Source organism: Phyllostomus hastatus, unplaced genomic scaffold (genome assembly GCF_019186645.2).
Source record: "Phyllostomus hastatus isolate PE091 unplaced genomic scaffold, TTU_PhHast_1.1 phas_scaffold_55, whole genome shotgun sequence".
NCBI lineage: Eukaryota > Metazoa > Chordata > Mammalia > Chiroptera > Phyllostomidae > Phyllostomus > Phyllostomus hastatus.
In genome coordinates, this window is record NW_025334035.1 from 3,887,272 (window position 1) to 3,903,811 (window position 16,540).

Genomic DNA, 16,540 nt, shown 5'->3' on the forward strand with positions numbered 1-16,540 from the left:
TCATAAAATAAGGGCTTGGTGATGATGAACTCCTTTAACTTGACCTTATCTGAGAAGCACTTTATCTGCCCTTCCATTCTAAATGAAAGCTTTGCTGGATAGAGTAATCTGGGATATAGGTCCTTGTCTTTCATGACTTGGAATACTTCTTTCCAGCCCCTTCTTGCCTGCAAGGTCTCTTTTGAGAAATCAGTTGACAGTCTGATGGGAACTCCTTTGTAGGTTACTGTCCCCTTATCTCTTGCTGCTTCTAGGATTCTCTCCTTCATTTTTACCTTGGCTAATGTAATTATGATGTGCCTTGGCGTGTTTCTTCTTGGGTCCAACTTCTTTGGGGCTCTCTGAGCTTTCTGGATTTCCTGGAAGTCTATTTCCTTTGCCAGAATGGGGAAGTTCTCCTTTATTATTTTTTCAAATACATGTTCAATCTGTTGCTTTTCCTCTTTCCCTTCTGGTACCCCTATAATTCGGATGTTGGAATGTTTAAAGATGTCCTGGAGGTTCCTAAGCGTCTCCTCGTTTTTTTGAATTCTTATTTCTCCAGTCTTTCCTTTTTGGTTGTTTCTTTCTTCCTTCTGGTCCATTCTATTGTTTTGAGTCCCAGTTTCCTCCCATCATTATTGGTTCTCCATGTATCTTCCTTCATCTCTTTTATGGTACCTTGTATTTTTTCATCTAATTTGCACCCAAAATCAACCAATTCTGTGAGCTTCCTGATCACCAGTGTTTTGAACTGTGCATCTGATAGATTAGCTATCTCTTAGTCACTCAAAATAATGAGTCCTGGGGCATTGATCTGTTCTTCTGTTTGAGACATGTCTCTCTCTCTCTCTTTTTTGGGGGGGGGTCTGGTCGCTCCTGTTCCGGTGAGGGGCGGAGCCTTAGGTGTTCATGGGGGCTGGGCACCCCAGTCGCTAGATTGTGACATTGTATGTGGGGGCAAGAGGGAACAATGGTGGTAGCTCCATTCTCCTGGGACCTCAGTCCCTTCTCTGGGATCCTGGGTTACGTGCTCTGCCCTGGTCCACAATCACCGCCTCACTGGGTCCGCCAGCTGCCGCTTGCGTACTCAGGGTCCACCCACTGTGATCTTGTGCACCCCGGATGCCTTACGCGCTCCCGGTTGCCTTATGCGCCCAGTTCTCTCTGTTCTCTGCGCGCCGTGACCCGTGCCCAGCTGCTCCTCTTCGCCCCGCCTACCGGTCTGGATGAATGGCTCTACTTCAACTTCTTGGACGTCCGACTTCCATTCAGGTAAATTCTCTATCAGTTTTGGGTGTTATTCTGCCCCTCAATTGTTGTTGTTGTTCTAATCTTGGTTGTGCATGGACGTACGGTGCGTCCACCTATGCCTCCATCTTGCCAAAAGTCAATTTCGGTGTTATTGAGGGAACAAAGTATATACTCATTTTGATTATTTTTTAAAAGATTTTATTTATTAATTTTTACAGAGAGGGGAAGAGAAGGAAAAAGAGAGGGATAGAAACATTAATGTGTGGTTGTCTCTCACACACCCTCCTACTGGGGAGCTGGCCTGCAACCCAGGCATGTGCCCTAGACTGGGAATTGAACCAGCAACCCTCTGGTTTGCAGGCCTGTGCTCAATCCACTGAGCTAGGCAAGCCAGGATCCTATATGATGTTCTAAAAATTTCATGAGGAAGAATCTAGATATGGATGATTTTTTTTATTAATTGTTTGGAATATAAAATAAATCCTTTTAGAATGAAGACATGTCTATCAGGTTCTGGAAATTATGTATTTGTTTCTAAGATATTTTCCCCTTCTTCACTTTATTCAAATTTATGTTCTGTGATTCCTGATGACCATTTGGTCTTTCTGGATTGGTCCTGTGTTTGTTATTTTTTCCCTCTGATCTCTGTCTTTTCATATTTTTGCTCTATGCTTTTAAGATTTTCCCCTGTCAACTCTATGTCTTAATCCTTTGAATATTTTATTTTTGCAACCACACTTTTTTTTAAGATTTTATTTATTTATTTTTAGAGAGGGAAGGGAGAGAGATAGAGATAGATAGATAGATAGATAGATAGATAGAGAGAGAAACATCAATGTGCGGTTGCTGAGGGTTACGGCCTACAACCTAGGCATGCACCCTGGCTGGGAATCGAACCTGCGACGCTTTGGTTTGCAGCCCACGCTCAATCCACTGAGCTACACCAGCCAGGGCTGCAACCACACTTTTGGAGTTTGAGAAATATTTCTTTCTCTAAATTTTTTTTCATAAAGCATGCAGTTCTTGTTTTATAGATGTTTTGTCTTCTTGAATCTCTTTAAGTATATTAGGTAGCTCTCTTTGTACTCTGAATTAACTCTGTTACATCCAGTGTCAGGTTTTTTGTTTGTTTATTTATTTTGGTCTTTGCATGCTGCTGGTTCTCCTTACATGCATGGTGATCTTTGATAATATTTAATAAAGAACTACCTCTCTGGCTGGTGTAGCTCTGTGGAGTGAGAGCTGGCCTGTGAACCCAAAGGTCACTGGTTCAATTCTCAGTCAGGACACATGCCTGGGTTGTGGGCCAGATCCCCTGTGGGGGTCACATGGGGGGCAACCACACATTGATATTTCTCTCCCTCTCTTTCTCACTTCCTTCCCCTCTCTAAAAATAAATTTTAAAAATATTTTTTAAAAATGCCGCCCTGGCTGGTGTAGCTCAGTGGACTGAGTGCGGGCTGTGAACCAAAGCATTGCAGGTTCGATTCCCAGTCAGGGCACATACCTGGGTTGCAGGCCATAACCCCCAGCAACCACACATTGATGTTTCTCTCTCTCTCTTTCTCCCTCCCTTCCCTCTCTAAAAATAAATAAATAAAATCTAAAAAATAGTAAAATCTTTAAAAAAAATGCCAATTAGAATCCATTCATTCATTCATTCATTCACTCATTCAAGAAATATTTAATGAGCTCTTTCTGCCATCCAGGAGCCTGTGGAGGCCTGCCAGGAGGGAACAGAACTTCTCAAACAACAAATGGCCCTGACTGGTGTAGCTCAGTGGATTGAGCTCTGGCTGCTAACTAGGGGGTCGCCAGTTCAATTCCCAGTCAGGGCACATGCCTGGGTTGCAGGCCAGGTCCCCAGTGGGGGCCATGTGAGAGGCAACCACACATTGATGGTTCCCTCCCTCTCTTCCTCCCTCCCTTCCTTTCTCTGTAAAAATAAATAAATAAAACCTTAAAAAAACACACAAATATATCTGTCTGAAAGGCTGTGTTCCCAGGCCATTTTTGCTGGCTATCAGCAGAGTCTCTGGAACTTGGGGGAGCACACAGCTCTTCTGAAAATTTAAGGTGTTTATTGTCAAGATGACACTGAATTCTATCTAGGCAAGTGATGTGCTTATGTGTACAAGAAAAAGAACAACACAGCAATGCCTGGTGGCAAACCGAACAAAACCAGAGTGACCTGGGGAAAGGAAATTTGTGCTACCAGAAACAGTGGATGGTTCGCGTCTAATTCTGAAGCAACCTTCCTGCTAAGGCCATTGGTCATGGAATACATATAATGCTGTACCCCTAAAGGATTTAAATTTATTGAAAAACAAATAAATAAAAGTGGATTTATAAAAACATATATAAAAAAGAAAGAAATATTTATTGAGTGCTCCCTGTTTTGTAGACACTGCACTAGGCATGGAATATAAACAGAGGAAAAGATGTATTAGTCCCTTGTCCCCTTGGAGCTTTCAATTCAATCAACTAACAAGTGTCTCTTAAACATCTATTACATCCAAGGCACTGCAGTAGGTTCAGAACTGAAAACTATGTATACTCACACAAGTCACATCTATATTAACATGACTATTCCACGGTCTTCATTGGCACAACTATTATTTGGAAGCTTTTACATTTAAGATGAATATTGAAAATTAACTTTATTACTTATTCCGGGAACTTCCTGAAAGACCCACCAGCTCTTCAACAGACAGCGTCAACTGACAGTTTCACCATAGGACTGAATGCCTCACCTCGAAACCTTCATTTTTCTGTGTTCATTCTAAATGACTACACTATAACACTTAAGCAACCCTAAACAACTCCCCATTCAGGTACTCTTACCCCAGATTGGACAGACCTGTCTCTTTTTTTCTTTCAATTAGAGTTTATATTCAGTATTGCTCTGTATTAGTTTTAGGTGTATAGCATAGTGATGGGAAGACTTGTCTTAAACCAAACTTCAAAGTCTCCGTAAATGCGGCCTTGCCCATCTCCCTAGGAGGCATTGTCAGACTGTTAAGGGATAAGAAATAAACTTTGTCTTATCAACAGGTTGTTCTAGTGCTGTTAGCAGAGCCCAGATCTGATGAGGTGCTGACAATATAGTAATAAATAATGTCATCATAGAGTTTACATTCTAGAGGCAGACAATAAGCACATGAACCAAGAAATATGTCATTTTACATTTTACAGTGTAGTTGGGTAGACAGTAGCCAAATAAATCATTATCAGCTGTGACAACTAAGAAAGAAATAAAGGGAACGCAGGCAGTTAATATCCTCATTAGCAAAGATGGTCTGGCCCTGGCTGGTTAGCTCAGCTGTGGTTGGATCGCCCTCCCAATGAGGTGCCAAGGCTGTGGGGATGGGAGCAACCAGTGACTGCACAAAGAAGTGGGGCAACAAAACCAGGCCTCTCTCCCTCTCCCTCTTTTCTCCTCTCCCTCTCCCTCTCCCTCTCTCTCCCCCCTGCATCTCTCTCTAACAGCACAGGTGAAATGAACTTGTGAGGGCCTTACTGTTTACAAGTGTTTCCATGGCAAAAAATAGGGTCCAGCTTTTCCTAAATTCTTTTATAGAGCTCATGTAGCTCCACCTTGAGCTCAGTCAGCCCTATTATTAGCTGAAGGGGCCCTTGTGTTTCCCGGTAAGTGCCTTTGGAGAACACACTGGGGTTAGTAGTGGCAGTGGTGAGGGGGAATCTGGCATTCTTAGAGAAGTTTAATCAAACTGCAGGCCTCTGAAGTTGAAATCAACCACCAATTGATTTGCCGAAAGAAGTAAAAACACGACCCGTGTTAGTGACGTCCTCTGTCTCCTTCCCAGTTACTTGCAGGACAGCGCTGTCTTTAGGTGCAGCTGATAAAATCCAAATGTGTCTTGGTCCTCACCATGTTGACTGAGGGAATAATAAGACCAGCCACACACTGCCTAGTTACGTTGGTCTGGGAGCCCTAAATCAATCATTTTGTTTGGGCAGGACTAGATCATAGGAGTTGCAGGGGTCTCGCCGCCTGACCACTCGCGTAAGAACTTGGGTGGAATTTCTGCTTATTTCTGCCTTTCTTCCTCTCTCTGGAGGTCTGCGTGGAGAGCCCTTGACTGCATACTCAAAGGTCGCCCCTGCTTTTACACGCCCAGGCGATGTGTGCCTCTTCGCAGGGAATCGCTCTGTGGGGACACACAGGAGGTGAGCACTCGCTCGGTGCAGAGCGCTCCACGGGTTCTGAGTTTAATCACACAAACAGTGTCCGGCTTCCTGTCCTCATCCCCGCCCTCCCGCCTGGTTTCCCTTGCCCCTCCCTCTCCACAGCCTGATCCGCCCACCGGCTCCCCCTCCCCCGATCCCTTGGGTCCCGGGATGGGGGGGCGGTGAGGCAGGCAGAGCCCCCGCCCCCATGGCTGCCCGTCGGAGCCAGAGGCCGAGGGGGCGCAGGGGGGAGCCGGGCACCGCCCTGCTGGCCCCACTCATGCTGGGCCTGGGCCTGGTGCTTGCCTGCCTTGGCCTCCTGCTGGCCGTGGTCAGCCTGGGGAGCCGAGCATCGTGGTCTGCCCAGGTGAGGCCCTGCTGCACACCCCTCCCTGGGTAGATTAGGAACAAAATCTAAGAAGCAGTTGATGAGGCTGGTGGACTGAGGGCAAGGGGCCAGGAAGATGGGTAGAGGGTGAGATGTCAGGTGGAGGACAGAGTGACACTACCTCCTTCCCAGCAGGAGCCTTCCCTGCGGGAACTGGTAGAAGAGGACCAGGACCCTCTGGTGAGTTGGTGTGGATGCTTGACTGCAGGCTGCTGGACGTGTGAAGTGTGTGTGAGCTGAGGATGCAGGAAGTGCCCTGGCCGTGTCAGCCATTCGTGGGCGAGAGAGAAAGGGTGACAACCGTGTGTAAGAGGTTTGTGTCACCTGCATACCAAGTGTTATTGGCTGCGGGCCAAGTGGGAGTGTGAGATTTCGTAACCCGCTGTGGAAGAGGGATGCTGGTTGTGTGTGCAGGGCGTGTGCCCTCTGTGCATTCTGACTGGGTGTGGGCGTGTGTGCAATGTGCCAATTGCATGCAGGGTCTGTGCTGGTTGTGAGGTGGGGAAGTGTGGCTGGTCTCTGGAAGGGGTGAGGGCTGAGACCTGACCCCAGGAACCTGGCCTCAGCCATACTTGGCTGGGGGCTCTGTCCCCTAAGACTTCTGCGCCTGTCTTGGCTCTCCCAATGGCCCCTGTCAGTCTCAGTTCATGTTTTGGGAATCCGTAGTGAGACTCTGACTTAGCTCCGCCCTCAATTCCCCTAGGAACTGAGTCCCCTGTCAGAGGAGAGCCAGGATCCAGGGCCTTTCCTGAAACAATTGGTTCGGCGTCGCAGAAATGGTGAGCATCCCTTTATCCCAACTTTAGGGACATAGTGGCTGGTCTGTGGTAGCTTCTGGATTCATTATTGCTTTTGTTCATTATAATAGCCCCATGAAGTGGGCAGATTAAAAACCATTATCCTCACTATGGTTGGAGAAACTGAGACACAGAGAATAAAAGGGGGATTCAGAGTCAGGATGTAGGCAAGGTGGGGGAACTCAGAATCCTGGGCTCCAATCGGCAAAGAAGTTCATGAGTGGGGTAACCATGTGACCGTGTATCCAGTGTATGAAGGACTCTCCTGGCTTAGGACTGCTATCTCAGGATGATTGTTATTATTATTATTATTATTATTATTATTATTAAAATTTTATTTATTTTTAGGAAGGGAGGGAGAAAGAGAGGGAGGGAAACATCAATCGGTTGCCTTTCACTTGCCCCCAAATGGGAACCTGGCCCACAACCCAGACATGTGCCCTGACCAGGAATTGAACCAGTGACCTTTCGGTTTGTGGGACAACACCGAACCCACTGAGCCATAACCATCAGGGCTCAGTGTGATTATTAATAACACCCCCTTTTCTCTTAGAATCATCCCAAGTTGAACAATAAATTACAGTCACTCTACTTATGTAGGAAGATAAGGCCTGAGGTTTTGAGTCTGGATGTGAATAAGGGTGCCAGGGTCCTCAGAGGGGACTGAGGCTGGGGGAGTAGTTCCTGATCCCCAACACATGTGGTTGCCTGCTTTGCCCATCTGTGTTTCCTTGATTTTCAGCACCTAGAGACCGGAAAACGCGGGCTCGCCGAGTGATCGCAGCCCACTATGAAGGTAGGTGATGGGTGAGCCATGCCCAGGGATGGGTGGCAGAGGGACAGGGCAGGTCTCACCACCCCTTTCCTATGTTTTACAGTTCACCCACAGCTCGGACAGGACGGCATACAAGCGGGTGGGTGAGACCTATCCCCACCTCTGAGCTTTTCCCTGACCCCCACAGCACTGGCCTCCTAGAAAAGGGGCCCCTCAAAACTTTGACCACCCTCATCCCTGCCTTCAGCCTCAGAACCTTGGAATCCAGTCTGGGAAAGTCCTCAGGGTTCAGTTCTCTCAGCTCGCAAACTTGGACTTTCTCTATGACACAGGCATGGGACTCCAGGGGGACCCCTTCCCCACCCAGAACCTAGGCAGATTCCCCCACCAAACCACCAGGCCGGCTTCTCCTTCAGCCCTCACTCTTCTTCAAGAAGCACCTTTGCTTTTTTTTTTCTTCTTTTCCCTCCATGTACTCTGACTCTTCATGCTGTGGTCATTTTTCTCAAAATCCTTCTGGTCTCTACTCTTCTTTTCCATCCCTACCCTACCCCTACTTCAGCACCACCGACATCAGAACCTGAAATCCAATCTCTAATCCTTTTCCCATTCCAGATTCTCCCACCCTCTACCCTGTCCCACCTGTACTGCCAAGCGAAGCCCTGCAAACCTCATTTTCATTATCCCCTTGCTTCTCTGCTTGGCTTCTAGGCTGCCATGATCCCAGCCTCCTTTCCCTGCACATCCTTATGCATGCTCCAAACTTGTTGGGCTGACTCCCCTCCCCCACCAATATGCCTATTCTGGACTTTGCACATACTGTTCCCTGACCTGGAATGTCCTTCCATGTGACAGGCCAGGAGACAAGACGTGAAGGTGACTTGGTCAAGGAGGTTGGCAACTGAGATAGAGAGAAGTAGGTAGATTCAGAATGTGGCCTGAAGACAGGGCATGCTTGTGGGTTGGACATGTAGGATAAGGGAAAGGGAGGAATCAGAAATGACTTCTAGATTTTTAAGTTGGGCATCTTTGGGAATAATTATGCTGTTTGCTAAAATAGGGTACCCCAGGGAAGAAATGTGTTGAGAGGTGTGTAAATTAATAATTAAATTTGAGATCCGATAATAAACAAGCAGATAGGTAATAATAAAAGTGAGCTCCACAAATAGATGTCTGGACATAGTAGACAAGCTCAGCCTAGGTCAGAACCAAAAAAGTCAGGAGTCATCACCATCTGGATGGTGTTTAAAGCTGCAGGACTGGATGAAACACCAGTGGAAAGAAGGGCCCCACCAGAGAAGCCCTGAGGCTCTTGGGCATCTAGAAGTGGAGCACAGGAGGAAAACCCATGAGAGACTGAGAAGCAGCCAGAGAGAGGGGAAAAAACCCGGGGAGGGTAGTGTCATGGAACCTAAGATAAGACACAGTTTCAAGAAGGATGTGGCTGTCTGTGTTGAATGCAGCTAACAGGTCACATGAGATGAGAACAGAGAAATGACTGCTGGGTTTGCTAATATTAAAAGTCAACTGGTGACCTTGACAAGGGTCGTTTCTGTGGCATATATTAGGACGGAAGTCAGCATGGACTGGGTTACGAGAAAATCTGAAATAGGAATTGGAGACAGTGACCATCCTTTCCAAATGTTTCTCCATAAAAGGAACAGAAAAATGGCTGGTGACAACTTGCTGTGTGCGGTTCTGGTCACATATGTCAGACTTCTTCACATAAGTTCCCATTACAGCTTTAGAGGGGGATGTGAACCAAGGAAAAGTTTGATCCTTTTAGTGATAAGGAATACTACATTAATCTTAGCTAACATTTATTGAGAGTACAATCTTAGTCCTAACAGGAAGATATTCTGATCATTGTGTAGATGGAGGTTACTTAACTTGTCCGAGGTCGTGATGATGCTAAGCGGTGGAACTGGGATTTGGACCAAGTTCCAGGGTGCTTGTATACTGGACATGGTTTATGTGAGCAAGCAAGGCTGGAAATGGGGTTAAAGAGGAGAGGCTGAGAAGAGTCTCAGGGAGGAGTGGCAGGGGCCATACTGGAAGGGAGATGGGTGGCAAGGTTGCTAGGAGCTGGTAGTGATGGGTAAATAAAGTTGGTGAAGGAGAAGGAGGTATGGTACCTGGTGGGAGGTAGAACCATGAGCCCAATGTGGAATGCAGACAACAGAGCAAGTTTAGGGGGTGGGGCAAGCTCAGTTTTGGTTGAGATGAGATTGATGTGCCTGGGGCTATTTAGGTGGACACAGTTGGCAGGGCACGAAGGGGCAGGGCTGGAGACTGGATCAGAGCCTGCAGGGTAAAGGCCTTGGTAACCCATAGGTGAGGATGAAAATGCCTAGAGAACATTACATTTTCCTTGAGAGAGTAATAAGGATGAGGCCCTGGGCTTGCAGAGTATGAGTGATTGAGGAGGGCAGCTGCTGAGTCTACAGAGCCAGCCAGTGAGGTCCAGGAGAGTGGCTGGTGAACCCCAATAGAGAGCTGTTGGCCAGTGCACATCCTTCCCTCGATCTTCCCACCTGTGTTTGCTGTGCACCCACTCAGAGCAGGCCAAGGTCCAGTTGCAAGGATAGAGTGGGGAACAGGACCATTGTCCCTGCCCTCTTTTGGGACTCAGACCCTAAACCACCACATACGTAAATGAACCAGATGAGTTCCCATGTTGGCGACTGCTACACTAGGAAACAGGGTGATGTAGTGAAGAGATTAACAGTGGCAGGGCTGGGTCTGGCTATTTTATTTTATTTATTATTATTTAAAAATATCCCCACCCAAGGATATGTTTTATTGATTTTACAGAGAGAGGAAGGGTAGGGAAAGAGAGAGAAACATCAATTGGTTGCCTCCCTTACCCATCCCGACTGAGAACCTGGGATCAAACCCACAACCTAGGCAGGCACCCTGACCTGAAGGGAACCTGCAACCTCTGGTGTATGGCATGGTGCTCCCATCAGCTGAGCCACCTGGCCAGGGCTGGGTCTGGCTATTTTAAACTAGGTGACCTGGGAAGGCCTCTCAGATGAGTTGATACTTGACTGACAGAAGGTGCCAGGCAGGGCACAGTGTTCTGAGAAGAGGGGAAAACAGTACAAAGCCCTGCAGGGACGAGGAACTTGGTTTTCAGCAGGAACAGAAAGAAGGCCAGAGTGGGTGGATGCTTGTGAATTGGAGGCATGTGAGAGATCTGAGTGGAGAGATGGACGGGGTGGCTATGGGGACCTGGGAAGCCATTTGAGGTCCTGTTCTCTCATTTTATTATTTATCTTCTTTGCAGTTTCCTATTATCCTAGCTCTGTATTTTTTGTAACAGCTTTAGTGAGATAAAGCTGTTCTCACATACCACAGAATTCGCCCATTTAAAGTATACACTTAAATGGTTTTCATGTATTCACACAGTTGTACGGCCATCATAACAGTAGCTTTAGAACATTTTCATCTCCTCAGAAAGAAAGCCTGTACCCTGTAGCCATTACCCCCTATTTCTCTGACCCCCTCCCCCTTCCAGCTCTAAGCAACCATTAATCTACTTTCTGTCTCTCTATATTTGTTTATTTGGACACTTCCTGGAAATCATATACTGTGTTGTCTTTTATGACTGAAAGCACTTAGCATAGTGTTTTCACAGTTCGTGACATTTCTTTTCAAGACTGAATAATATGCCATTGTGTGGTTGTAGGAGAATTTTCCTTACCCTTTAACCAGTTGATGAACATTTGAGTACCATTTTATTCTTTTATTTTAATATCCAAATAATGTGGGATTCAAGTAATGTATGTATGCATTCTGAAAGTAAAGGAGACAAACACTATAGACACGAAGTATGAAAGCCCCCACACTTCTCCTTCAGTCCTACTCTTCCCCCCAGAAGTGTCTGGTGACAACTTGCTGTGTGTGGTTCTGGTCACATATGTCGGACTTCCTCACATAACTTCCCGTTACACTGTGGGCTCCAAAGGCCATGGATCCACCCTTGTCCCAGGCCATTTATATATCTTCTGGGTAAGGTGGGCCCTAAAGGTTTATAAACGAAATGAGTGTCTAGGGAATGTGTGAAAGTCCTGTGAAGGGACTTTCCCCTGTCTTTGAACATCCACGTTCAGGTGTGGACGGGACGGTGAGTGGCTGGGAGGAGGCCAAAATCAACAGCTCCAACCCACTTCGCTATGACCGCCAGAGCAGGGGATTTATAGTCACCCGGGCTGGGCTCTACTACCTGTACTGTCAGGTAAGCCCCAGCTGGCACCATGGGTAAAGCAGAAACTGAGGGAGAAGGGTTTGGTTTAGAGGGTGGAGAGGAGGAGTTTGGGGTCTGGGCTGGAGAGGATATTTGGGTCTCTAAGGAAATGTGAACTTGAGACGAGGGCAAGCAGTGTTCTGGACTCCACCACCCTCTCCCTGCCCCCCAGGTGCACTTTGACGAGGGAAAAGCTGTCTACCTGAAACTGGACTTGCTAGTGGATGGCACGCTGGCCCTGCGATGTCTGGAAGAGTTCTCTGCCACCGCAGCAAGTTCCCCTGGGTCCCAGCTCCGTTTCTGCCAAGTGTCTGGGCTGTTGCCCCTGAGGCCAGGGTCCTCCTTACGGATCCGTACGCTCCCCTGGGCCAATCTCAAGGCTGCCCCTTTCCTTACCTACTTTGGACTCTTCCAAGTTCACTGAGGGGCCCTGGCCTCATGATGGTTTTCCCAGGTCACTGGTTCCCCACAACTCTCTGAGCACCCCAGTCCCCTCTGCCCCACCCTGAGCTGCTCCTCCCCTCAGACCTGCCTCTCCCTGGGTAGGCTGCCAGGGCTTGTGCACGTGTTTTCCATGCCACATAAATATTCCTGTTCACGTCTGACAACTCCTCCCCCCAACTCTGGTTTTCCACCTCACTAGCTCCTGAACCCGATTTTTGATGCCCCAGTTACATCCTGACTCCCCACCCTGGCCGCAGCCCTCTGGGACACTGTGTTTACTATACTCTGGGTGAGAATGGGTCCCCAGTACCCCTCGAGGGCACTAAGAGGGGCTGGATACCGGAGAGACTGTGAGGGCTAAGAGTCCAAGACAAGCTCCTCTCCTGATAATTCCCTGTGGATTTTTAAAACAGATATTATTTTTATTATTATTGTGACAGAATGTAGATATGTGGAAATTAAAGAGAATAAGCCATGGTTGCTCTTTTTCATTTGGGGTTTAGGGGACCTCCTCAGGGTAGCCAAGAGTCCTGGGAAGGGGGGTCTGAGCATTGGGGAGTGGGTGCAGGATATCTGGAATTCCAGGGCGGCATACGGGCTTGGGAGTGGGGACCCACATGCCTCCAATCCCAAGGCATGAACAGAGGATGGAAAGGCAAACTGCCAAGGAAAAAAATCAATCCTCTGCCCAAGGTCCAGCAGAAGCAGCCTCATTTACCTAGGAGGCGGGCTTCCTCCTGTGGGAAATCCCTGGCTGGGAGGAACATGGGCCCTTCCTCTTGGCAGCCTCGGGCCCTTCAGCAGGTGCTGGCACAAAGCCCTGGCTGGGATGTGGGGTAGGAGCAGGCCTCAAGGGGGTTTCAGGGTCAGTAAGCAGGACACTGGGGGCCAGGAACATGGGAACCTCAACCCTAGGATACAGCAGAGCAATCCTCCAGTGGTAGGGTGCTTGCAGAGGGGTGGGAGGGTGGTTGTCTTTTTCTCTCTTCATCCAGAACCTTATGTAAGAGCTTTTCTTGGGAAACAGGAAGTCCTATTTGCCAAGTTCAGCACAGGGAGTAGCGCAGGCCTTATTCCAACACACCCGGCCTGGGCTTAACCCCAGAGCTCAGCCAGTTTCTTGCTTCAGAGACCCTGGTTCTCCCCACGGGCCCTCTCCCCTCCTTTCCTACCTTCAGTCACTCCTAGCACTCTTCCCCAGAGACCACTCCTAGGCCTGAGCCAGAGGGTCTTCCACCCTCATCCCTTGACCCTCAACACGGCCCAATGTGCCCCTTCATCCCCGCTCCTGGCACCATGCCCCATGCCAGCCAACCTTCCCTCCCCCACTTCTGGGGCCGCCCCAGGGTTCCTGTGCTTTGGCCGCTCCTCCTGGGTGTCACTGGCAGCCCTGTGCTTCCTACAGAGACTGGCACCAAATTCTCCTGAGGCTTGAAGAGGGTGGGGGGTCTCAAGACAACACTGGCCCCACAGAGAAGTGCCAGGAGCACCAACGGTGTCCCTAGCTTGCTTTTCTCCTCCCTCCTTTTTATTCTCAAGTTCCTTTTTATTTCTCCCTTGCGTAACGCCCTTCTTCCCTCCTGCACCACTGCCTGCACCCCCACCCTCTCTGTCACCTCTTTGCCATCCACTCCTGAGGCCACAGCTGTTGGCAGGGTCCCCAGCTCATGCCAGCCTCATCTCCTTCCTTTCTAGCCCCCGAAGGGCCTCTGGGAGACATGGGGGGCAGGGTCCGAGAGCCAGCACTCTCAGTTGCCCTCTGGTTGAGTTGGGGGGCAGCTCTGGGGGCTGTGGCTTGTGCCATGGCTCTGCTGACCCAACAAACAGAGCTGCAAATCCTAAGGAGAGAGCTGACCCGGCTGCAGAGGACTGGAGGGCCCTTTGAAAATGGGGAAGGGAATCCATGGCTGAGCCTCCAGGAGCAGGTGAGTGAGGGGAGAAGGGTGTCTGGGAGAGGAGGAACGGTGGCAGGGTTGTCTCTGGCATTCTTGGTTCCAGCCTCCTGCAAAGTTTTTAGTGGGTGCAAGAGAGGGTCCTGGGTTTGGAGGTCAAGGGAGCAGCCATACCAGGAAGGGAAATTGTTAAAGATTAATGCTTCACGTACCTACCAGATCCTGGAGGACAGCCAGCACCACGACTCAGGTTGCTGGGGAAAGGTGCATGAGAGATGGGAGGCATTCCTGGGGTGGAGGGAGGGTTGGGAGGAAAGGCTGTCTGGGACCCTTGCACCTTAGCCTAATGCTGCCTTTTCCCATGAGCAGAGGCCTGAGAGCCTGGAAGCCCTGGAGAATGGGGAGAGATCCCGGAGAAGGAGAGCAGTGCTCACCCATAAACAGAAGAGTGAGGCCTTCAGGGTGCAGAGGGGTGGGAGATGATCAAGCAGCACGAAGACTTGGAGACTGTTACCCCAAGTCAGGGTGAGGGTGGAGGGCTGATAACAGGGGTTGTCAAGTTGGGTAGGCAGGCATTGCTGAGATTTCCTCCTTCTTTCCCCAGAGAAGCACTCAGTTCTGCACCTTGTTCCCATTAACATTACCTCCAAGGGTGAGCACTATTTTAAACAGATTTCGGGGCAGGGCAAGATCTGGGAACTTTGGGGCTGGCACCAGGGCACAAGAGAATCTTAAAGGTGAAAAGGAAGAATGCACAGAAATCCTGACTGCCACACTCCTCACCTCCAGAGGACTCTGATGTGACAGAGGTGATGTGGCAACCAGCTCTTAAGCGTGGGAGAGGTCTGGAGGCCCAAGGATATGTTGTTCGAGTCTGGGATGCTGGAGTTTATCTGCTGTATAGCCAGGTAACCCCAAACAAACACTGAGCCTCACATGGGGGCCTGCGGGCCTTAAAGCCTGTTCTTCCAAAGCCTTAGGCCCCAAACCTGAGGGTTCTCAACCCTCTGTTCATGCACTGAGAAGATTCTCTGGCTTCTTGTCAGGGTTCATGAGGCCTCCCAGAACTGAGCTATACCATCCTGTTTTCTTTATCTCCTCCCTTTTCTGCCAGGTCCTGTTTCATGATGTGACTTTCACCATGGGTCAGGCGGTGTCTCGGGAGGGCCAGGGAAGGCAGGAGACTCTATTCCGATGTATACGAAGTATGCCTTCCAACCCAGACTGGGCGTACAATAGCTGCTACAGTGCAGGTAACAGCTCTGTGGGCAGTGGGGGCAGTGTGGGGATGGGTGTTAGAAGAGCAGGACATTCTTGACCTCGGTGTAGTGGTGGAAGAGCTATAACAGGAGGGTTGGAAGCCTGGATGTAGATAGAGGTGGATCTAAAGAATGAAGGATGGAATAACTAGGTCCTTACAGTAAGTGGAGAAAAGGTTAAGCTAGGGGAGAGTGACACATCAGAGTATCTCCATGGCTGTGCTTCACTGAACATCTATTTCCTATCTTTTCTCAGGTGTCTTCCACTTACACCAAGGGGATATTCTGAGTGTCATAATCCCCCGAGCGAGGGCGAAACTTAGTCTTTCTCCACATGGAACCTTCCTGGGGTTTGTGAAACTGTGACGGTGTTATAAAAGTGGTTCTGGGTCTGGAAGAGTGGGGTGGGTACATATGGGAGACAGCCAAAGCTGACTAGACAAAGGACAGGGAATGGGAAGGAACAGAGGCTTCTTCTGGGTTTATCTGGAACCCTGAGCTTGACACCTTACGACTGTGTCTTTTCCTCCCTTTTCCCTTTCCACCCCCTACCCCTAGACTTCTATTTCATGAATATTAAGAATATAGAATATCTTGCTTTTATCTCCCATTTAGCCCCAAATTCTCGGGGCTGAGGAGGGATGAAGAGAAAATGCCAGGCATTGTCTAGACCTGCTTTGGGTCCCACTGGAATGCTTCCAGAACAGCACCACCATCTAGCGGCAGTTTGAGAGAATCATCCTGTCAGTTGGCACAAGTCCACAAAGCCTCCCTACACTCAGGAAAACTCTTGGTTCCCTATGCCACACCTCCCTCGAGGAACCCACTGTCTCTTCACCCCACAAAAGCCCCATCCCCATTTCCACATTACTCTTTGGGCCCCAAGTTTTGCCTTGGGACCCAAAATGTTCTGCATTCCCCTGGCGTGGCAGCAAGCCCCTCTGGGCTGAGACGGGTCGCCGGGAAGCCTTGGATGAATAAATAGTACGTCCTAATGATGGTCTTGACGCACTCCTGAGCTCATCTTTCCGCTCAAATCCTGCTTAAAGTTAAATAAAAGAGAATAAGTAATACCTCGGATCCATTTCCCCCACTGCCTTGTCTCGCACCCGTTCCTCTACCGGGACCTCCCGTCCCCCAGGAATTTCCCTGGTACACCCCACTACACCGAAGGTATACTGACGGCGTCCTCAGAACTAAGAGGAGGACCTTGCAGCTGGGCATGGAGAACGATGGGACGCGCAGGCGCAAAAGGGGGAGTGGCGGGGCGGGTGGGGGCGGGGGTTCGCTGCGTGCAAGCCCAGGTCAGCGA

General features: G+C 49.1%; 2 protein-coding genes across 3 annotated transcripts; both read left to right on the forward strand.

Annotated features, from left to right (window-relative positions):
- Positions 1-5,525: 5,525 nt before the first annotated feature.
- Positions 5,526-12,554, forward strand: LOC123809355 (tumor necrosis factor ligand superfamily member 12-like). Of its 2 annotated transcripts, none has more exons than XM_045824485.1 (7): positions 5,526-5,791; positions 5,945-5,992; positions 6,516-6,591; positions 7,352-7,405; positions 7,488-7,523; positions 11,500-11,624; positions 11,806-12,554. In XM_045824485.1, exons 1-7 carry the CDS (start codon positions 5,633-5,635, stop codon positions 12,055-12,057), a joined length of 750 nt encoding a protein of 249 aa, XP_045680441.1. In that variant the 5' UTR covers positions 5,526-5,632; the 3' UTR covers positions 12,058-12,554. The 2 variants fall into 2 exon arrangements, with proteins under 2 accessions (XP_045680441.1, XP_045680442.1); XM_045824486.1 differs by having other exon boundaries at positions 5,948-5,992.
- A 100-nt stretch (positions 12,555-12,654) lies between these two features.
- TNFSF13 (TNF superfamily member 13) lies at positions 12,655-16,308 on the forward strand. Its single transcript, XM_045824484.1, has 6 exons — positions 12,655-14,002; positions 14,339-14,417; positions 14,574-14,621; positions 14,759-14,877; positions 15,084-15,222; positions 15,485-16,308. Exons 1-6 carry the CDS (start codon positions 13,745-13,747, stop codon positions 15,592-15,594), a joined length of 753 nt encoding a protein of 250 aa, XP_045680440.1. The 5' UTR covers positions 12,655-13,744; the 3' UTR covers positions 15,595-16,308.
- The last annotated feature ends 232 nt before the right edge of the window (positions 16,309-16,540 follow it).